This window comes from Coenobita brevimanus, chromosome 3 (genome assembly GCF_032717465.1).
Source record: "Coenobita brevimanus isolate Jiangsu-jjx chromosome 3, ASM3271746v2, whole genome shotgun sequence".
Classification (NCBI taxonomy): domain Eukaryota; kingdom Metazoa; phylum Arthropoda; class Malacostraca; order Decapoda; family Coenobitidae; genus Coenobita; species Coenobita brevimanus.
Window position 1 is genome coordinate 1,696,478 of NC_136956.1, and position 23,250 is coordinate 1,719,727.

At 41.1% G+C, this 23,250-nt stretch overlaps 3 protein-coding genes across 4 annotated transcripts in view; 1 reads left to right on the plus strand and 2 right to left on the minus strand.

Moving 5' to 3' along the window:
• The window catches only part of l(2)37Cb (DEAH-box helicase 16 lethal (2) 37Cb), a 32,911-nt gene extending 26,704 nt beyond the window's left edge, over nucleotides 1-6,207 (minus strand). The window contains exon 1 of one of the 2 annotated variants that reach the window (XM_080267671.1): nucleotides 6,169-6,207. The gene's annotated coding sequence lies outside the window, so the exon portion shown is untranslated. The remainder of the gene's footprint in view (nucleotides 1-6,168) is intronic. The other variant, XM_080267662.1, reaches the window with a different exon arrangement.
• Nucleotides 6,208-7,712: 1,505 nt separating this feature from the next.
• LOC145393853 (uncharacterized) lies at nucleotides 7,713-8,120 on the plus strand. Its single transcript, XM_080267910.1, has one exon. It carries the CDS (start codon nucleotides 7,713-7,715, stop codon nucleotides 8,118-8,120), a length of 408 nt encoding a protein of 135 aa, XP_080124036.1.
• A 2,788-nt stretch (nucleotides 8,121-10,908) lies between these two features.
• On the minus strand, nucleotides 10,909-22,642 carry LOC145394114 (histone H1-beta, late embryonic-like). Its single transcript, XM_080268097.1, has 5 exons — nucleotides 22,580-22,642; nucleotides 19,476-19,607; nucleotides 15,199-15,443; nucleotides 14,033-14,125; nucleotides 10,909-12,507 (listed from the first exon to the last, which is right to left on the minus strand). The coding sequence occupies exons 2-5, from the start codon at nucleotides 19,603-19,605 to the stop codon at nucleotides 12,415-12,417; spliced, it is 561 nt and encodes a 186-aa protein (XP_080124223.1). The 5' UTR covers nucleotides 19,606-19,607; nucleotides 22,580-22,642; the 3' UTR covers nucleotides 10,909-12,414.
• Between the last annotated feature and the right edge of the window lie 608 nt (nucleotides 22,643-23,250).

The window sequence follows — 23,250 nt, forward strand, 5'->3', positions numbered from 1 at the left end:
GGATAGATTTACTGCCACAAGAAGTTAGAACTTTCTTTAAAAAATAACAAATATTCAGCTGACACAACACTAAACTGACAATGCTTACTGGAAGAGAACTCTGACTAGAAACCCAATACTTGTGGTTCAACTTAGGGGTGGAGGCGAGGTGTCGGTGGGGGAGGGGGTGCGATCAAGACTCAGGAAATATAGTGCTCTGTAGTTTGTATTTACCTATTTGTATTTACCTATTTGTAGTATACAGGAATTGAGCAATGCTCGTGTTGTCCTGTCTCCATATCCACATTTATCAAGTCTACCTTTACACACATGAATGTTTTTCTCATGCACCACCTCTTTGTCTAAGTCGTTTCAAATATTTAGGAATATACCTAATTGTGATATACACGGAATGTACTATGCTCGTGGGTTTCCGTCGCTGTTTCTCAGTAAGTCGAATTTAACTTTAAACTCGTTTAAGCTTTTAGACTGGAGGATCTCTTTGTCCAGGCTATTCCATAAGTCTATACTTCTGTAAGGAAAGCTATATTTCTTGATATCCTTCAAGCAGCTTGACTTTTTCAATTTCATTCCATGTCCTCTTGTTGCTCTCTTATCCCATACAAACAGATCTTCTTTGTCAATTTTATCTACTCCCACCATGGTCCTGAACACCGCAATCATGTCTCCCCTCTTTCTCCTTTCCTCTAACGAAGGCAAATCCAGTTTTTCCAGCCTCTCTCTGTATGACAGGTCTGTCAGACTGGGGACCATCTTGGTTGCTGTTCTTTGTATTCTCTCAATCTTGTTTATATCTTTCTTTTTGTGTGGGCACCACACTACCGCTGCATATTCTAACCTGGGGCGGATCATGGCCACTATCAATTTTTTCATCATTTCCTCATCCATATAATGAAATGCTACTCTTATGTTAGTCAAGAGCTTATAAGTCTCTCCAACTATCTTGTTAATGTGCTTTTCTGGTGACAAACTATCTTGGACCAGCACTCCCAAATCTTTCTCTTCTCTCCTTTTTGTGATTAATTCATTACCCAAAAAATAATTCAGTGATGGTCTCCTGGTACTTTTACCCATTTCCAATATTTTACATTTCTTTACATTAAATTTCATTTCCCACGTCCGGCTCCAATTGTGTATCCTATCCAAATCCTCCTGCAGTATTTTACAATCCTCCTCAACCTCTATCTTCCTCAAGATCTTTACATCATCAGCAAACAGACTCGCATAACTGTTCACTCCATCTACCATATCATTTACGTAAATCAGGAACATTACTGGCGCCAACACTGAGCCTTGAGGGACTCCACTTGTTACTTCCCTCCATCCAGACATCTTTTCCTTTATTACTGTCCTCATTTGTCTGTCTCTCAAAAAGTCTCTCATCCATTCCAGAAGTTTCCCCTTTAGTCCTCCTATATATTCTAGTTTCCACATTAGTCTCTTATGAGGTACCTTGTCAAAGGCCTTCTCTAAGTCTAAGTACACACAATCCACCCAACCATCTCTCTCCTGTACCACATCAATCGCTTCTTGAGTAAAAGCTCAACAAGTTTGAAACACATGACCTTCCACTTCTGAATCCAAACTGACATTCAGCCAAAATATTCATCTCTTCCAGATATTTTATCCATCTGTCTTTCAGGATTCTCTCACACAATTTTGCGACCATGCTGGTTAGAGACACTGGTCTATAATTCAGGGGTTCTTCCCTGTTTCCCCCCTTGTAAATTGGTACCACATTTGCCCTCTTCCATTCTTTTGGCACTTTCCCTCTTCCAGTGAGCATACAATTAAGCTGTGAATTTTATCCGCCAGTTGTTCTCTGCATTCCTTCAGTACCCAATTAGAAATTCCATCAGGTCCTGGGGCTTTCCTTACATCTTGAGTTTCCAGTAATTTATACACTTCCTGCACCTCCACTTTTTTATATCTTTCATCACCGGAACATTTCTAATCACTCCCTCCCCTTCCACAAGCTCCTTTTCTTTAGTGAAAACTGACTGGAAACGTTTGTTCATTATTTCTGCTTGCATTGCCACATCCTTAAAGACCTCTCCATCTACTTTCAGCTTGGTGATTCCTTCCTTTTGTTTCAGTTTGCCATTAACAAATCTATAAAACAGTTTGGGTTCATCCTTGCATTTGTCAATTATACCTTTTTCAAAATTCCTTTCTTCTTCCCTACGTATTCTTGTGTATTCGTTTCTTGTTCTTTTATATTCTTCCTTTGTTCTGTCGTTACCTCTCTTTCTCCAATTGTTCCACGCCTTATCTCTCTCTTTTTGGCTATCATACACCTTCTATTAAACCACTCCTTTTTCCTGTTTTCTTTCCCTCTTACTCTTGGTACAAATTTTTCCACTCCCAAGTTATAGAGGTCTAGAAAGATATCCCACTTCCTCCGTATCTCTCTTGTTTCTCTGAATTTTCTCCAATCCGCATTTTCAAAAAGTTTCTCAATCCTGTAAAATTTGCTTTGCCAAAGTTGTATCTTCCCTGTCTATGAAGCTCGTCTCTTGGCTCGACGTTTCCTATTAACATCTGGAACTCAATGACCACGTGATCACTTTTTCCCAAAGGACAGAGATATTCCAATGATTCTATTACATCAGGTTCTTTGGTGAACAGTAAATCTAACCTTGCTGGTGTGTCCTCACCTCGAAACCGTGTCTCTTCTTTGACCCACTGCGTCATCACATTATTCATTATTATATTTAATAACATAGTACCCCACGAATCCTCGCCGCCTCCCGAGTACCATTCCTCCCAGTTCACCTCTTTACAATTAAAGTCACCCACCAAAATTATATTATTGCTTTTCTCAATTATTTTTTGCAAGTAGCTAGCCATATCTGACAACATCTCATGGTATTCGTCATCCTTCCATGCTCTCGTCTTTGGGGGAACATACACTACCGCCATATCTCTCTTAACATTCTCTCCAGTTTCTAATTTCATATATATCACTTCAGCCCTGCCTTCTCCCATTTCCACAGTATCTACATTTATGTTGTTCTTCACTGCTATCATCACTCCTCCTCCCTTTTTTTCTTTCCTGTCTTTTCTCCACAGTTTGTATTTACCATCTCCCAAATGAACATCAATATCTTCTCTTAATTTTGTCTCTACAAGGCACATGACATCAGGTTCATGTTCTCTCAAGAAATCATTAATTTCGATCCTTGTCGATATGAAACCATCAACATTAGTATATATCACCTTCAAATTATTTTTGACATTATTAATACCCTCTTCTCTCCTACTCTCTGTCCGTACCACTTCTTCAACTTCTGATCTTTCACAACCATCCCCCTAGTTTCCTTCACTTCTATTTCCTTAAATACCCTTTCCTTACTTTCATATCCAATACTCTCCAAAAAAAAGTATTACGTTCTTCCTCTGTCCTCTTATCATTTTTTTCCTTTACTTCTTCCTTTAATGATTTTAAAACTTCTCTTTCTTCTTCATTCAGATCTTTTCTTATTATAATATTTTCCATCCCCGCCTCTTTGCTTAATTTCCAGGTCACTTTAAGTATCTCATTTATTACACTTTCTGATGTAAACTTGACTCTCATTGGTCTTGTTTCCCCCTTCTTATAAGGTCCTACCCTCCTTACTTCCTCAATTTCTTTTACCCACTTGTCTCCTTCGGGGTCAATCTTGCCTAATATTCCTCTCACCATGTTCGTGTCTCTCTCGAGTCTTGCGAACCTAACCTTTTCTTCCTCTTCCCTGTTTCCAAATACTACCACACATCTGTTCCTTTCTACAGTTTCTCTCACTATTTTCTCTTTTTTCTTCAGTATTTTCACTACATTTTCTTCCATTTCTTTCTTGTTCATTTCCCTTTCTTCCTGGATGATCTCTCTTAAGCTGACCACTTCTTTCTGTTCTTCTTCTACGTGTGCCCACTTTGCCTTGTGTTCTTCTAGTACATTACTCACCTTCTCCGTTTTATTAGTACTCTCTTCAAGTTTCCTCCTCAGTTCAACATTTTCCCTCTTCAAATTCTTAATCTCTTCATTGGCTGTTTCGTTGGACTGGATTAGACTCTGTATGGTGGTTTCCGTATTTCCTGACACATCCTTTATCACTAGATTCTCTACTTTTTTTTCGAGTTCACTAATCCTCATAATTAATGTTTTCACCAGGTCCATGACATTAGTATTAGCATCAAATCCTTGAAATTCCATTCCCTCATTGTTTACATTTTCGGCCATCTTTAACGTACCGGTGAAGTACCTAAACAGCTGTGTGTGTGTGTGTGTGTGTGTGTGTTCTTACCTAATTGTATCTTTACAGGAATGAGTCAAGCTCGTACCGTCCCGTGTCTTAAACCATTCTTATCATACATATCCTTAAATTTATGAATGGTTTTGGCACACACTACCGGTATTTCACTCAGTAGTGCATTCCACTGATCAGTTACCCTATTTGGGTAACTAAATTTCCTTACATCTTTATTGCCTCTCTTTTTATGCAGTTTTTTGCAGTGTCCTCTTGCTGATGCTTCCCCATATGTTAAGTAATCATTTATGTCTATTTTCTCCTTCCCTGACATGCATTTATACAGCATAATCATGTCTCCTCTTTTCCTTCTCTCCTGTAGTGCTGGTAGATTCAGTTTTTCTAGTCTTTCTTCATAGCTTAGATCCCTTTAGCTTGTTACCCGTCATGTAGCGGCCCTTTGAACTTTTTCAATCTTGTCTATGTGTTTTTTGAGATGAGGACTCCGGACTACTGATGCATACTCCAGGGTTGGTCTGATGAATGATGTTAATATCTTTCTCAGCATGTCTTCATTTATGTATGTGAATGCTATTCTTATATAAGCAAGCAGTGTATACATGTTCCGTACCTTCTCACTGATGTGGTCAGCTGGAGATAGTCTGTTATTGATAATCACTCCCATGTCCTTCTCTCTTTCTGATGTGTGTAGGGTTGATCTTCCTAACTTATAATCCGACTCAGGCCTTTCCTCACTTTTACCAAACTTCATTACATGACACTTGTCCACATTGAATTCCATTTGCCATGTATTACCCCATTCATGAAGTTTATTTAATTCTTCTTGTAGCTCTTTACAAGAGTCTGTGTTAGTAATTCTCCTTTGTATTTTTGCATCATCTGCAAACATATTTAGATAGCTTTCATTTCCAGTGTTACTGTCTGTATCATTTATATACACTAAAAACATGATTGGTGCCAGCACTGAGCCCTGTGGAACTCTGCTAATCACTTCCTTCCATGATGAGTAATTTCCCCTTAGTACTGTTCTCATTTCCCTTCTCAGAGAAAATCTTGCATCTAACAATACAGTTTGCCTCGGATTCCTCCTTGATGGTACAGTTTCCATAAAAGTCTTTGCTGTGGTACTCTGTCAAAAGCTTTCTTGAAATCTAAATAGATACTGTCCACCCATCCTTCTCTTTTCTGTAATGTTTCTGCAGCTCTATCATAGCAGCTTAACAGATTACCAACACAAGATTTTCCCTTTCTAAAACCAAACTGTCTTTCTGTTAATCATATTGTGTTCTAGATGGTTTACCCAAACTTTTTTTGTCCGCTTTTCCAGTATCTTACTTACAATACTGGTCAGTGATACTGGTCGGTAGTTTAGTGGATTCCGTCTATTCCCTTTCTTGAATAGGGGAACAATGTTTGCTTTCTTCAAAATATCATGTAGTTTACCTTGACCTATGGATTCCTTGAATATTAAATACAATGGTCTGCTTAACTCCTTTGCACATTCATGTAACACCCAACCTGAAAATTCGTCAGGACCATTTGCTTTTCCTGTCTAAATTACTTAACTCAGTGGTGTCAAACTCAATCCTTCCCAAGGCCCACTCTTCGGTTCTGTTGATCGTCTGCGGGCCAGGTCTACATAACCTCATCAAAATTAGCGCAGGTATATAAAAGGAGTACATAGTGATGTGTGATATATATATATATTATTTAAAACCAAACATGGTTTACACCTCAAAGTTTAATTTATAACGTGTAATTTTGCAACTGACCGTCAGTATCCTTTATTATCAATTTCAGCTGGTTACTACTCTCTCTGACAACTTTTATTCCCGTTCAGTATAAGCTACAGTAACCATTGACCTCATATTAATGTAGAAACAATAGGATATTACCGGTTAAGCAAGCATCAACTCACCCGAAATTGTGGTACGTATAATCCAGGCAGTGTAGACGAGCGTGTTTACGTTTTGCACTTCGTCCGAAATTATCAAAATAAGAAATACTGTTTCCAGATTTCCATCAGATTAGTGAACTATATTTGCACAGTGTAATATACTTTATTACTTTAAAGTGCATGCAAATTTTAAATTTGCAATATAATATTAGAAACTTGTTGAATGAATCTAATATTAATATCATGAAAGCCGGCAAAGCCGCAGCCTATTCAAACTTTCGGAAAAGTTCGGTACGCCTTCTAACCTTTGTAGTGGCATTGGCCTCTGCTTCAAGTATCGCTAATGTATCGTGACATTGTTTCACCAATAAATTATTCAAATGGTATTTTTATCAATTAGATTATAAAAAAAATATTTCCTTACAGTGCCATAATATTTCTCCACATGATCAAATGACAAATTTTATGGGATTTTCCTTTTATTACTTCTCATTTTTTCTTAAGTCATCGCCGGCCACTCCTTTCCTCTTTAAGGGTCACATGTGGCCCGCGTGCCGCCAGTTTGACAGCTCTGACTTAACTCATCCTGTACTTCTTTTTTGGATATTTGTATATCTTGTAATACGTGTGGGCATGCATGTTCCACAATCACCTTCAAAATTATTTTCTTTTCTAAAAACTAATTGGAAGTTTTTATTCAGTGCTCCACAAATATCTTTTCTCGTGTGTGGGCTATAGATGATCCCTCATCCGTAATGGACTGTATTTTATCTTTAAATTGCTTTTGCTTCGGATGTAGCTGTAAAACAGCTTAGATTGTGTGTGTGTGTGTGTGTGTGTGTGTGTGTGTGTGTGTGTGTGTGTGTGTATTTACCTAATTTACCTAACTGTATTTACCTAATTGTGATATACAGGAAATGAGCTACTCTCGTGGGGTCCCGTCTCTGTTTCTCAGTAAGTCAAAGTTTGCTTTAAACTCGTTTAAGTTTTTAGATTAGACGATCTCTTTGTCCAGGCTGTTCCACAGGTCTGTACATCTATAAGGAAAACTATATTTCTTGATATCCTTCAAGCAGCTTGACTTCTGTTTCATTCCGTGTCCTCTTGTTGCTCTCTTATCCCATACAAACAATGTGTGTGTGTGTGTGTGTGTGTGTGTGATGAACTAGATTTATATTCAGTATTCTCATTCTGTCTGCTGCAGCCTTCCAAACACTTTTTTTTTTCCGTAGAATAAGTTTTCCTATAAACTTCTCTAGTGCCGCCTGCAGTCACTTCCATGCCTCTCTCTCTCTCTCTCTCTCTCTCTCTCTCTCTCTCCCTCTCTCCTGTATTATTATAACACCAGTCTCTCTCTCTCTCTCTCTCTCTATCTCTCCTGCTGCCACATGCTCTAACCTTGCCATGGCGCCCTCCTCCACCTCCCCTCCACTTCATTTGCTCACACTTCTCCTTTCCTCCCTCCCTCCTCTCCTTGCCTCCAGCTTTTTGTGTGTGTATCTTCCTGTCTCTGCCTCCGTGACTGACGTTGTTGTGTTGTGCAGGTGAGTGAGGTGGTGGGGGCCATGGACCCCTCCTCCACCCTGGTCCACCTTCACCTGGCCTGGGGATGGTCAATAGGAGGGCGGGTCCACATCCGGCTGAGTCCCAACACACCCGCAGCACGGCAGTTTCAGTTGCTGTGTACCGGCCAGATCGGCGTCTCATACCGCAACACTAAATTACACGACGTGAGGTGCAAGGGCAGGCCAGGGGAGTGCGTGGTGGGTGGGGACTACGAAGGGATGGGAGGGGAAGGAGGGGCAGAGATAATAGACATGAGAGGTGGGCAGCACCGGACGTCACGAAGGGCAGGGGACGTGCTGTGGTGGGGGTGGTGTGATGCTGCCACGTTTGCCATCATCACCACCAGGGACTGGGGATGTGTCTTTGGTGAGGTGGTCAGCGGGCTGGAGGTGGTTAGGGGGGATTAATCCCCGAGCTAGACCTCATCAGATCATATAGCTCTGCTAGGGTTACAGGAGAGCGCTACCCCTACCAGCACAGTAGCCACCGGGCGGGGCGGGAACTCGCAACCTCACGATTACGAGCCCGACACCCTACCACCGAGCTACCGTGCTCCCCAACTGGAGGTGGTTAGGGCAGCAGCCAACCAGTGACATCACACACGTCACTGTGGTGGACTGTGGTATTGTGCTCTTTGTTGCTCTTCGACATCACTGTACTCCAATGTACATCCTTCATCATAACTGTACTGCATTGTACTATCATGTACCGTACTGTACTACTACCGTGTAGGTGGCGAGGTGTTCCCTAATGTCTTTGGTGAGGTGGTCACTAGGCAGCAGATGAGCGCAGGAGCAAACCACAGTGGTATCACACAGGTCACTGTGGTGGACTGTGGTATTGTGTAGATGTTATGTATACCACAACTGCCGCCGCCACCACCACCACCATCCCGACTGGTGTTTCCCAGCCGTGTATGAGGTGTGGTGGGGTTCATACACCAATACAGGAATAAAAACAACAGCTTACAGTACTAGAGAAATGATAAATGTCAGTTATTCCATTATTATTTACTGGAGATAATAATAATCCATCCATCATCCAATCTTAAGTTGCCCCACGAAGAGCGTAGGAGCCCGGGGCTAGGCAAGTTGGTCCTGACATTTGAGTGACCAGCCTCACTCATCCCTGAGTGGCATTACGTGAGCAATAAACCCCAACCATCCCTTGGATATAAACCTTCACCGGCTCAATCCGATTGGAGCGCCTTAATTACCCACTAAACCACCAGGCGCCATAATTTGGTTATATGGTTACCACCCAGCGTAGTAAATGGTTTCCTGGTGTACAGGAAACCATTTGGCTTGTCACTCAGTGTAGAGTCACCCACAGGCAGAAGGAAGAGGAAAGAATGAAGGAAAGAAAGACAGAAGAGGATGGAAGGAAAGAAGGATGGAGGAGAGGAAAGGGAAGACACCTGACAGCAGCACTGCATTGAGTGAGTGGATGGTGAGTGCCCCCACCTACCACCACGGCAATAATAATAATAATAATAATAATAATAATAATAATAATAATAATAATGGTAGGTGGGGGCACTCACCATCCACTCACTCGATGTAGTGCTGCTCTCAGGTGGCTCAGTCGGTAGAGAGCTGGCCTGCAGTCCTAATGGACCCAGGTTCGAATCCCGGCTGGGGCAGGGAACAGTTTAAGGATTTGAATTTCATTAAATCAGGCTTTACTGATCTACCAGAAGACCAGCCGACATGTCGTAAAAATACCCTCGCTAATACCAATACACCAGTCCTGTATGAGACAGCCCTAGCATGTATTCAATATGGACGGTGGTAGTGTTGTAAAAATACCCCCGCTAATACCAATACACCAGTCCTGTATGAGACAGCCCTAGCATGTATTCAGTATGGACGGTGGTGTTGTAAAAATACCCCCGCTAATACCAATACACCAGTCCTGTATGAGACAGCCCTAGCATGTATTCAGTATGGACGGTGGTGTTGTAAAAATACCCCCGCTAATACCAATACACCAGTCCTGTATGAGACAGCCCTAGCATGTATTCAGTATGGACGGTGGTGTTGTAAAAATACCCCCGCTAATACCAATACACCAGTCCTGTATGAGACAGCCCTAGCATGTATTCAGTATGGACGGTGGTGGTGTTGTAAAAATACCCCCGCTAATACCAATGCACCAGTCCTGTATGAGACAGCCCTAGCCCCTCTTCTAATACATATTCAATATGGATGGTGGGGGTTAGCGACGAAGTGGTGACATGTAGAGGTGTACGGTAGGTAGGACTAATGGGCCTTGAGTGCAGGCTGTGAAGTCTGTGCCCAATGTCAAAAAAAAAAAAAAGTTCCCTTGTCCCCCGTCATTCCACTGCCCTCCCCCCAACTCATAAATAAAAAGGGGACTAAGTAAAAAAAAAGAGAAAGAAAAACCAAAATAATGAGAAAGACCACCAAAAATGCTACCTAGATATATATGATTTCCTGCAACATATATGTTCAATTGCACATAATATTTTGCAACATAAAAGGATGGTTGATAGCTGTACACACTAGGATAGGAAGCGTTAGGAGAAACACACTGAGGTGGTTTGGCCACGTGGAGAGGATGGAGAGTGAGAGACTGATGAGGAGAGTGTATGTAAGTGAGGTGCATGTGGAGTTACATGGAGAGACAGACTGACAAATGAGGAAGTGAAGGAGCATTGTGGTGTGGATGTGATAGGAAGCATTAGGAGAAACACACTGAGGTGGTTTGGCCATGTGGAGAGGATGGAGAGTGAGAGACTGATGAGGAGAGTGTATGTAAGTGAGGTGCATGTGGAGTTACATGGAGAGACAGACTGACAAATGAGGAAGTGAAGGAGCGTTGTGGTGTGGATGTGGATGTGATAGGAAGCATTAGGAGAAACACAATGAGGTGGTTTGGACATGTGGAGAGAATAGAGAGTGAGAGACTGGCGAGGAGAGTGTATGTGATTGAGGTGGAGGGGGACGCCAAGGATGAGATCGAGGGATGGATTGCAGAGGTATTTGAGTGAGGGGGGTGTGAACTGGGAGCAGAGCAGTGAAATGGCAGGGGACAGGGCGACGTGGAGGCGATTTGTTTGTGGCCACCCCGTACGGGATTAAGGCGCCTGGCAATAGATAGACAGACACACAAGGATGCGCTAAGTTGCAAAAAACAGTAGATTTGTACAATATATAATCTAAAAAACACTGACAGACAGACACATTTCAAGATACACTAAATTGCATTGCTAATTGGACATTTTTGCAACATAATATTTCTTTGATGCATAATTTCCTGCAAGAGTATTTCTTTGATGCACAAAATTCCTGCAACATACATCAAATTGCAATGCCAATGATACAGGTACATTTTTGCAACAGACAGTACAATTTCTTTGATGCACAAATTCCTGCAACATAATATTTCTTTGATGCACATTAATTATCAACATAGTCCTGCAACATAAAATATATTTGATACACATAAATCTCTGCAACAAAAATTTTCTTTGATTTGCAACGTAAAACTTCTTTGATACATAGATCTCTGCAACAACACATTTCTTTGCTGCAAATAAACATAGAAAAATATCTGCCACGATGCACCGACACCACAATATATATATATATATAATTTTTAATATAAATGAATTTCTGCAAGATGTAAAAAATAATATGGCGGATACATTGATATATACGAGGAGTGGAAGGAAAGGGAAGGAGTGGAGGGTTGGAGGAGTGGAAGGACAGGGAAGGAGTGGAGGGTTGGAGGAGTGGAAGAGGAAGAAGTGGAGGGTTGGGGGGTGAAAGGACAGGGAAGGAGTGGAGGGTTGGGGGGTGAAGGAGTGAAAGGGGAAGGAGTGGAGGGTTGGGAAGGAGTGGAAGAGGAAGAAGTGGAGGGTTGGGGGGAGGAGTGAAAGGGGAAGGAGTGGAGGGTTGAGGGGAGGAGGACTGGAAGGAAGAGGAAGGAGTGGAGGGTTGGGGGGTGGAGTGGAAGGACAGGGAAGGAGTGGAGGGTTGGGGAGGAGTGGAAGGAAGGGGAAGGAGTGGAGGGTTGGAGGAGTGAAGGAGTGAAAGGGGAAGGAGTGGAGGGTTGAGGGGAGGAATGGAAGGACAGGGAAGGAGTGGGGGGTTGGGGAGGAGTGGAAGGAAGGGGAAGGAGTGGGGGGTTGGGGGGTGAAGGAGTGAAAGGGGAAGGAATGGAAGGGGATGGAATAGAGGAATGGAAGGACAGGGAAGGAATGATGGAGGGTTGGGGGGAAGGGGTATATATTTTTGCACTTTTTCAAAATACAATTGCAATGACAGAGTTAAAACAAAAAACAAATGCTATGACACAATACAAACCTGCAAAATATACAGGACATAAACATATATATATAAATTTCGCTAAAATAATGAATGATGAAAATTTGGGTAATATGTGACCTATAATGAAATATAAAAATTCACATGGTTTAATTTTCGCTACTCTCTCTCTCTCTCTTCCTTTCTCTCTCTCTCTCTCTCTCTCTCCCTTTCTCTCTCTCTCTACTACTGCTACAATGTTTTATTTACCTCCGGAAAGACCCCCCCCGAGGGTGCCTTCACGTGGTGGTGGCTCCGTGATAAGTAAATCCTTCCAATAGCCCCATACTCTGGGATATTAACCAGCCCTCTCCCAAAAATAAATCACTGAGGAAGGGGTGTTCGGGGAGGCCTCCAGCAGCGCACCACACTACTTCCTCTTCCTGTGAGTGGTCTTCTTCCGCGACCCTCCTCCAGTCTTCTTCTTCTTCCCTTTCTTCCCCTTCTTCTTTGCCTTCAGCATCTGGAGGGACAATTACAGTGGATTGGGGGATGCTGTTCTCTTACCTAACACCTTTTACCTAGTGATTTATTTTGACACATCACTATTGAATGGTGGTTTGGACATGTGAAGAGAATGGAGAATGAAAGACTGACTAAGAGGGTGTATGTAGGTGAGGTGGAGGGAGGGAGAGGGAGGGGTAGACCGAGGATGAGGTGGAGGGAGGGAGAGGGAGGGGTAGACCGAGGATGAGGTGGAGGAGACCGAGGATGAGGTGGAGGGATGGAGTTGAGAGGTATATGAGGGAGGGGAGGGGTGAGTTGGGGGGAGGGTAGTCAAATGGTGGGTGACAGAGCGACTTGGAGGCGTTTTGTCTGCGGCCACCCTTTGCGGGATTAGGGCGTCGGGCTATAGATAGATAGATAGATAGACTATTGAATGAGGTAGATAAAAATGTATTAGATATAAATGTATGTAGTAGATAAATATGTGTGTAGTTGATAAAAAATGTATGTCAATCTATATAACTAGGCTTTTTAAAAAACCCTTAAGGAGGTAAGCAAGACGGGCCAACACACTCCCCAAATTACTGTACTCATCACACACACACACACACATTTACTTGTATCTTTGCCTCTATGGGGAGAAGGGACTGCTCCTCACCACCTGAAGGTCATCCAACAGTAGAGCTGGTTTACCCTTGCCACATCATATCTCACACACACACACACACTTACTTGTATCTTAGCCTCTATGGGGAGAAGGGACTGCTCCTCACCACCTGAAGGTCATTCAACAGTAGAGCTGGTTTACCCTTGCCACATCATATCTCTCTCTCTCTCACACACACACACACACACACACACACACACACACACACACACACACACACACACACACACACATTTACTTGTATCTTTGCCTCTAAGGGGAAAAGGGACTGCTCCTCACCACTCGAAGGTCATCCAACAGTAGAGCTGGTTTACCCTTGCCACATCATATCTCTCTCTCTCTCACACACACACACACACACACATTTACTTGTATCTTTGCCTCTATGGGGAGAAGGGACTGCTGCTCACCAATCGAAGGTCATCCAACAGTAGAGCTGGTTTACCCTTGCCACATCATCTCTCTCTCTCTCTCTCTCTCACACACACACACACACATTTACTTGTATCTTTGCCTCTATGGGGAGAAGGGACTGCTTCTCACCACTTGAAGGTCATCCAACAGTAGAGCTGGTTTACCCTTGCCACATCACACACACACACACACTTCATTTTCTTCATAATGGCTCCGATATGCTGTGTCACCTAATGGCGGCTCTCCACACTGCTCAATCTCTAGCAGCCTGCCTATTCAGTAAATCATCATCATCACCATCATCATCACCACCATCATCACCACCACCACCACCACCATCATCATCATCATCACCATCATCATCATCACCACCACCACCACCATTATCATCACCACCACCACCATCATCATCATCACCACCACCATCATCATCATCATCACCACCATCCCAGCCACTCACCTGCGCGTCCTTAGCCCTTTTAGACTGTTGCGGCATCACCTCATCCTCTTCAGACATGGCCGCCTTCCCCAGCAGGTACCGTCCACTCATCACCTGTAGTCAAAAATTTATTATACGTTAAACACCATCTGCCGTGCCAGAGGGGGATGTCTTCAGGTGGTGGCACTGATATAACCAGCCGGCGGACCTACCCAGCTGTCAAAACTACCCTGTGATTACGAAGGAGGGAGTGGATGACGATGATGGTGAAGTCAAGGGGGAAATATGATAGTGCGTATTAGTGCCAAAGTGGTGACATGACAGTGGGTATGTGCCAAAGTGGTGACATGACAGTGTTAGGGCCAAAGTGGTGACATGACAGTGGGTATAAGTGCCAAAGTAGTGACATGACAGTGTTAGTGCCAAAGTGGTGACATGACAGTGTTAGGGCCAAAGTGGTGACATGACAGTGGGTATAAGTGCCAAAGTGGTGACATGACAGTGTTAGTGCCACAGTGGTGACATGACAGTGTTAGTGCCACAGTGGTGACATGACAGTGTTAGTGCCAAAGTGGTGACATGACAGTGGGTATAAGTGCCAAAGTGGTGACTTGAAGGACGAGCCGATGAAATGACCTGAAATTAGTGCCAAAGTGGTGACATGACAGTGGGTATAAGTGCCAAAGCAGTGACATAAAGGACAAGCGTGTGAAATGACAATATTGGTGCCAAAGTGGTGACATGACAGTGGGTATAAGTGCCAAAGTGGTGACAGGACAGTGTATAATAGTGCCAAAGTGGTGACATGACAGTACATATTAGTGTCAAAGTGGTGACATGACTGCATATTAGTGCCAAAGTGGTGACAGGACAGTGCATATTAGTGCCAAAGTGGTGACATGACTGCATATTAGTGCCAAAGTGGTGACAGGAGAGTGCATATTAGTGCCAAAGTGGTGACAGGAGAGTGCATATTAGTGCCAAAGTGGTGACATGACTGCATATTAGTGTCAAAGTGGTGACATGACAGTGCATATTAGTGCCAAAGTGGTGACATGACTGCATATTAGTGCCAAAGTGGTGACATGACTGAATATTAGTGCCAAAGTGGTGACATGACTGCATATTAGTGCCAAAGTGGTGACATGACAGTGGGAATTAGTGCCAAAGTTGTGACAGGGACCCACCTGCGTGTCGCCTTGTCCTTTGGGTCTGGCCAGGACGTTCTGCGCCAGGCCCTGCGTAAAGGCCCTCTTCATCATCGTTTTTATCATATCTGAGCGAACCGTTTTGAAATTCTGAAGGATATATGCCTTTATGGCCTGCACTGACGACCCCTGACGCTCGTTCATGTTGTCAATCGCCTCCACCACCATCTCAATAGTTTTGGGGTGTTTCTTGACGGCGCGTTTCTTCTTCTTACCTTTAGCGTCTGTTCGGGGGCGTGCGGGAGTTTTAGCTTGGTGGTGGTGGTGATAAATGATGATGGTGATGATGGTGGTGGTAATAAATGATGGTGGTAGTGGTGGTGGTGACAAATGATGGTGGTGGTGGTGGTGACAAATGGTGGTGGTGGTGGTGGTGACAAATGATGATGGTGGTGGTGGTGGTGACAAATGATGATGGTGGTGGTGGTGACAAATGATGATGGTGGTGGTGGTGGTGGTGACAAATGATGATGGTGGTGGTGGTGGTGACAAATGATGGTGGTGGTGGTGGTGACAAATGATGATGGTGGTGGTGGTGGTGACAAATGATGATGGTGGTGGTGGTGGTGACAAATGATGATGGTGGTGGTGGTGGTGACTGTGATGATAGTGATGATGATGGTGATGATAATGATGATGATGGTGCAAATGCTTAATCTATCAATCAATACAGTATATAATTTCATCACACTATCTATCTATATCTAACTACCCATATCTATCTAACTATATTTATCTATCTAAATCTATCTATTTATCTATCTATCTATCTATCCAAACTTGGCCCAGATTTTCGTCCTTATGCAGCTTATTTCACGTAGCTCAGTGGCAGAAAAATATTATGGCTTTACATCCTTCCCATAGCACTTCTTCGTGACTAGCATGATATTCAAGTGTTAATCTATTGTGACAGCATTCAGTGGCGAGATATCTAAAATCTATCTACATATCTATCTAATTCTATCTATCTAAAGTCTGTCTGTCTATCTATCTAAAGTCTCTCTGTATATCTATCGAAAGTCTATCTGTATCTATCTAAAGTCTATCTGTATATCTATCTAAAGTCTGTCTGTATATCTATCTAAAGTCTGTCTGTATATCTATCTAAAGTCTGTCTGTATATCTATCTAAAGTCTGTCTGTATATCTATCTAAAGTCTATCTGTATATCTATCTAAAGTGTCTGTATATCTATCTAAAGTCTATCTGTATATCTATCGAAAGTCTATCTGTATCTATCTAAAGTCTGTCTGTATATCTATCAAAAGTCTGTCTGTATATCTATCTAAAGTCTATCTGTATATCTATCTAAAGTCTATCTGTATATCTATCTAAAGTGTCTGTATATCTATCTAAAGTCTATCTATCTAAAGACTGTCTATCTATCTAAAGCCTGTCTGTATATCTATCTACTGTCAATCTATCTATCTAGTCTGTTTATCTATCTAAAGTCTGTATATCTATCTAAAGTCTATCTAAAGCCTGTCTGTATCTCTATCTAAAGCCTGTCTGTATATCTATCTAGTCTATCTAAAACCTGTCTGTCTATCTATCTAAAGCCTGTCTGTATATGTATCTAAAGTCTGTATATCTATCTATTGTCTATCTATCTAAAGTCAATATATCTATCTAAAGTCTGTCTATCTATCTACTGTCTATCTATCTAGTCTGTATATCTATCTAAAGTCTGTAATCTCTAAAATCTATCTATCAGCTGTCTTCTCACCATATCTATCGGTGTATATCTATTTGCACTTTTATCAATATATCTAACCCTATCTATCAGTTTTGAGATTACCCACGTGTCTATCGTTGCATCTATCAGCTTACATCTATTAGCGTTTCTATCTATCGGCTCAGTTTTATAAGCATCATTTATCTATCGAATGTCTATTGGAATATTATCTATCTATCAGTCTATATTTAAACCCACTAATGTATCTATATATCTATCAACTACATCTATCAGTCCATAATATATCTATCATTTACATCTATCAGGCCATAATATATCTATCATTTACATCTATCAGGCCATAATATATCTATCATTTACATCTATCAGGCCATAATATATCTATCATTTACATCTATCAGTCTATATCTATCATTTACATCTATCAGTCCATAATATATCTATCATTTACATCTATCAGGCCATAAACTATCTATCAATTACATCTATCAGTCTATAATATATCTATCATTTACATCTATCATTCCATAATATATCTATCATTTACATCTATCAGGCCATAATATATCTATCAGTATCTATCTATCAGCTTACCTACCATATCATTTAAGTCTATCACAGCATATACTATCTATCCATTTATCTACTTCCACTATCAATCCGTGTATCTATCGGCAATCTATTAAAACATATCTACACTATCTAAGTCTATCTATTAATCTATCTATCTAAGCGTATCTATCTATGCCAGTTTCTTTCCCAGCCTCAATCTTTATCTATCTACACCTCTATCTATCTATCTATCTAGCCTGCATCTTTCTCAGCCTGTCTTTTAGCTATCTACACCTCTTATCTATCTATCTATCTAGCCTGCATCTTTCTCAGCCTATGTATGCCTCTGTCTATCTATCTATCTATCTAGCCTGCATCTTTCTCAGCCTATGTATGCCTCTGTCTATCTATCTAGCCTGCATCTTTCTCAGCCTGTCTTTATGTATGCCTCTGTCTATCTATCTATCTGTAAGTCTCTCTCTAGGCCTATCTATCAGTCTATATGCCTCTATGCTCCTCTATCTCAGCGTCTATCTATCTATTAGCCTCTATCTATCTATAAGCCTCTACCTATCTATTAGCCTCTATCTATCTATAAGCCTCTATCTATCTATTAGCCTCTATCTATCTATAAGCCTCTACCTATCTATTAGCCTCTATCTATACTCCTCTATCTATCTATCTATGCTCCTCTATCTATCTATGCTCCTCTATCTATCTATCTATAAGCCTCTATCTATCTATAAGCCTCTATCTATCTATCTATTAGCCTCTATCTATCTATACGCCTCTATCTATCTATCTATAAGCCTCTATCTATCTATCTCTGCCCCCCTGTCTATACCTACCTAGGGCTACGAACATTATATATATATATTTAAATCTATGCCATTTCACTGCTATACTCCTTTCACCTTAACTTGGCCCAAACTTTCATCTTTTCGTAGTGTGAGCGGCAGAAGACAGCACTAAAGATTACATTAATAGCACTTCTTCGTGACTAGCATCATATTTTAGTGCTGATTTACTACAGACGATGAGATGGCAATGTTAGGCAAAGTTAGAGTTAAAAAAGTATATAAAAAATCCTTAGCAAATTATTTTTACGAATTATTCTTAACCAATGTTCAAGTTTATATGAAATTATTATTATTATTATTATTATTCTTGTATTACTATTATCATTATTATTTACTATTATTATTATTATTGTATTATCATTAGTTTTTTTTTTTTTTTAGAGAGAGAGAGAGAGAGAGAGAGATTCCCACCTTTCTCCTTGGTTTTTTTAAATAAATAAAAGCATAAATAAATGCATTCTTTACCATCACATGTCTGAAGGAGGAATATCATTTACTGAAGGAGGAATATCATTTACTGAAGGAGGAATATCATTTACTGAAGGAGGAATATTAATTACTGAAGGAGGAATATCATTTACTGAAGGAGGAATATCAATTACTGAAGGAGGAATATCATTTACTGAAGGAGGAATATTAATTACTGAAGGAGGAATATCAATTACTGAAGGAGGAATATCATTTACTGAAGGAGGAATATCAATTACTGAAGGAGGAATATCAATTACTTGAGGAATATCATGTACTGAAGGAGGACTATCAATTACTGAAGGAGGAATATTAATTACTGAAGGAGGAATATCAATTACTGAAGGGGGAATATAAATTACTGAAGGAGGAATGTCAATTACTGGAGGAGGAATATTAATTACTGGAGGAATATCAATTACTGGAGGAGGAATATTAATTACTGAAGGAGAAATATCAATTACTGAAGGAATAATTAATTACTGAAGGAGGAATATCAATTACTGAAGGAGGAATGTCAATTACTGAAGGAGGAATATCAATCACTGAAGGGAGAAGACCACTGATCCAACCATACCCCAAGTGGCAGTCAGTGGAGCTCGCACCCACCACTCAGGGCGTCCCCTAATCCCATATACCAACCCAGACACCCATTTATATACCGTCCTCCCCACCCCCCACCTTTCTCTTTGGCTTTCCCTGCTGCCTTCTTGCTTCTCTTCTTGGCTGGTTCCTCCTTGTCTTCCGAATCTTCTTTCTCCGTGTCCTCCTCCTCCATGGCCTCATCTGCCAGCGTCTCCTCCTCTGACATGGCTGCGAGGGGAGAAGGGATTGGCTGAGAGGGAGAGGGGGAGAGAGAGAGAGAGAGAGAGAGAGAGAGAGAGAGAGAAAGAGAGAGAAAACTAACTCGAGAACTAATCTGAGAGAAATCTAACTCGAGAACTAATCTGAGAGAAATCTAACTTGAGAACTAATCTGAGAGAGAAATCTAACTCGAGAACTAATCTGAGAGAAATCTAACTTGAGAACTAATGAGAGAGAAATCTAACTTGAGAACTAATCTGAGAGAAATCTAACTTGAGAACTAATCTGAGAGAGAAATCTAACTCGAGAACTAATCTGAGAGAGAGAAATCTAACTTGAGAACTAATCTCAGAGAGAGAAATCTAACTCGAGAACTAATCTGAGAGAGAAATCTAACTTGAGAACTAATCTCAGAGAGAGAGAGAGAAACTAATAATATGAGAAACTAACTTGAGAATTAATGTGTGATAGAGAGAGAAAGAGAGAAATCTAACTTGAGAATTAATGAGAGAGAGAGAGAGAGAGAGAGAGAGAGAGAGAGAGAGAGAAACTAACTTGAGAATTAATGTGATAGAGAGAGAGATCTAACTTGAGAATTAATGAGAGAGAGAGAGAGAAACTAACTTGAGAATTAATGTGATAGAGAGAGAGATCTAACTTGAGAATTAATGAGAGAGAGAATCTAACTTATAAGAATTAGAGAAAAAAAAAGTGAGGGAATCTAACTTATAATGAGAGAGAGAGAGAGAGAGAGAGAGAGAGAGAGAGAGAGAGAGAGAAATCTACCTTGAAAGCTAACCTGAGAGTGAGTCTATGTTGTGAGAATTAAGCTGAGAAAGTCTTATGTTGTGAGAATTAAGCTGAGAGAGAGAGAGAGAGAGAGAGAGAGAGAGAGAGAGAGAATCACTATAACAACTAGAGTATTTCCAAAGTATAAATAGGTTTCATAATAGGCTAACCCTTTGGCTGCCATTTAACAACACGCCTTTCACATTAACCTGGCCCAGATTTTCGTCTTTTGGTAGTCACATAATCTGATTCTACATCTTTCCCACAGCACTTCTTCGTGACTATACTCTTTAACTTCGCCTAAAACTGTCATCCCTTCCATAGCTCATCTTGAATATACAGTATAATCATTTCACCCTAACTTGGCCTAAAATTACCTTCCATAGCACTTCATCGTGACTATATTCATTTAACCCTAACTTGGCCTGAAATTATCTTCCATAGCACTTCTTCGTGACTATACTTTTTACTCAAACTTGGCCTGAAATTGCCATCCCCATCTTGAATGCTGAGCTGTAACAACAGATTAACAGAATATGATGCTATAATAGTCACGAAGAAGTGCTGTGGATAGGATGTAGAACTGTATATAGCACTTTTTTTTCTGCCATTTAGCAAGGTGAAATAAACTCTGGAAAAAAAAAGTTAATTTAGTACTTAGTGTATTTTAATTTGAATGCCGTATCAATGCTCAAGGGTAGCTATTTTCGTCGGGCTCCGTAACACTCTTTCCTAAGCGATTTATTTGCTTATCACACCTTGCCGTCCTATCACAAATCCTAACAATCATATATAACTCTAAGATACTAACCAGCCATATCCAAAAATAAATAGCTAAGGAAATGTGTTAGGGAGCTTCCTTGACCGTACACGAGCAAGGCTTCAAAAACGTTAACCAGCCATATCCAAAAATAAATAGCTAAGGAAATGTGTTACGGAGCTTCCTTGACCGCACACGAGCATGTTATGGCTTCAGAAACGTTTACTGTCACGATTAACGTTTAAGCAACTTCCTAATTCATTTTCTTTAGCAGTAAGGCCACAGTAAACGTTCGCCTATCATGATTTGGTCGAGGTTAAAGAACGTTGATTTTACCGTTCTCGCGAAAGTTTATGCATCAAAAACGTTAATATACTAAGCTACTTTTTTCTCTCTCTCTCCATCCTGGCCTAAAACTGCGGTCTCTCCATTATGAACACGCAGCAATATATTTTTAACTCCATCCTGGCCTAAAACTGCGGTCTCTCCATTATGAACACGCAGCAATATATTTTTTAACTCCATCCTGGCCTAAAACTGCAATCTCTCCATTATGAACACACAACAATATATTCTTAACTATCCTGGCCTAAAACTGAAGTCTCTCCATTATGAACACGCAACAATATATTCTCAACTCTATCCTGGCCTAAAACTGCAGTCTCTCCATCATGAACACGTAAAAATGTATCAATCACTCGAATATGGTGCTAGTCAGGAAGTGCCACGGTACAGACACAACAGCCATAGCATTGTCTTTCTGCGACTGAGCTATGAAATAAGGTGCACAAGGACGAAAACCTGGGCCAAGGTGGAGTGAAATCGGTCCTGTGCGAGAACGAACGTTTCAGCCGAGAACTTCCTGATTAGGCCTAAGAAAATAGTGGCGCCAAAAACGTTCGTACACCAAACTGTCAAGGTGGACGTTTCAAGATTTAAAAACTATAACTGATATTCTTTTCAGTACAGGGTGTAAAAACGTTAACAATGAGCGTAGCATAAAAAGCGTTAGTAATGACACGCTAGCAGATTAAAGCTCCTCATACAAAAAACGTTAGAACACCAGATTTTAAAAAATAATGAAATGTTAAACTGGTCCTGCTCAATAAATGACAAAAAACGTTGATATCACGAACATTTTGGCTATAACTTAAAGAATTTTTCCCCGTTAATGGTCCCAATTCATGGTAGGAAATTTTATTGAGCCGATGGTAACCCCCCGCAGCCAAAGAGTTAATCCCTTCAATCCGATGACGTATTAACATCTCATTAGTTGACGGGAGATAATTTTGGTGTTTAACGGGTTTATAGAAGGCTGTATTTAACTCCTCCAGTTGGAAAAAATATCAAGTAAAACCGTCTAAGAATCGCTAAAATACAATGTAAAATACGGCATCGGTCTGAGGGGGTTTGATAATGCTAAAATGGCAACCTTAATGAAGAAAGCGTGTGCGGGGCAGCGAAATAGCTACGGGCGTGCCTATGCTCTATTGCGGGGCGGGGCAGACTGGTGGCGGGGCGGTGCGAGGCGGGGACCAATGCAACGGCGAGGACGCGAAAGTACCGCAGCGCCACTCACACGCCCCCACCGCTGTCATGATGCACCTGTGCTTCTCGCTCTCACACTTTGAATTATGGTGCCTTTGATAAACATTACATTATCGTTATTTTAAGCCATAACATACCCTTGGTCAGGGGCTCCAGTCTCGTGGTATTTATAAAACAGATCATCGTCTAGGAGCGCCTCCAGCGCCCGACAACTGACTACCCAGGCATCAAAACTCGCCCCTTCGTGACATATTTTGTTAGATATTGACGTTATCATTTGTTTTCCAGATTTCATATGACAGGAACGTCTCAATTTGCGGTATTTCTAGGCCTGTGCACTAAAACAGTGACATGTCATGTCGCAGGTATAACGAAAATAATACTAATAGCATACCCCTGAAACACAAGATTTTTCCCCCCGATAGGAGGAGGTTCAAACATGCATTTTTGCGAAATGAATGCACTTTTATATTTTTACTCTAGATGTAAACATCCACTCGCCCATGTCAATATATTCAAGGTATAATCATAAAATTATTGTCAGACAGAGCTTAG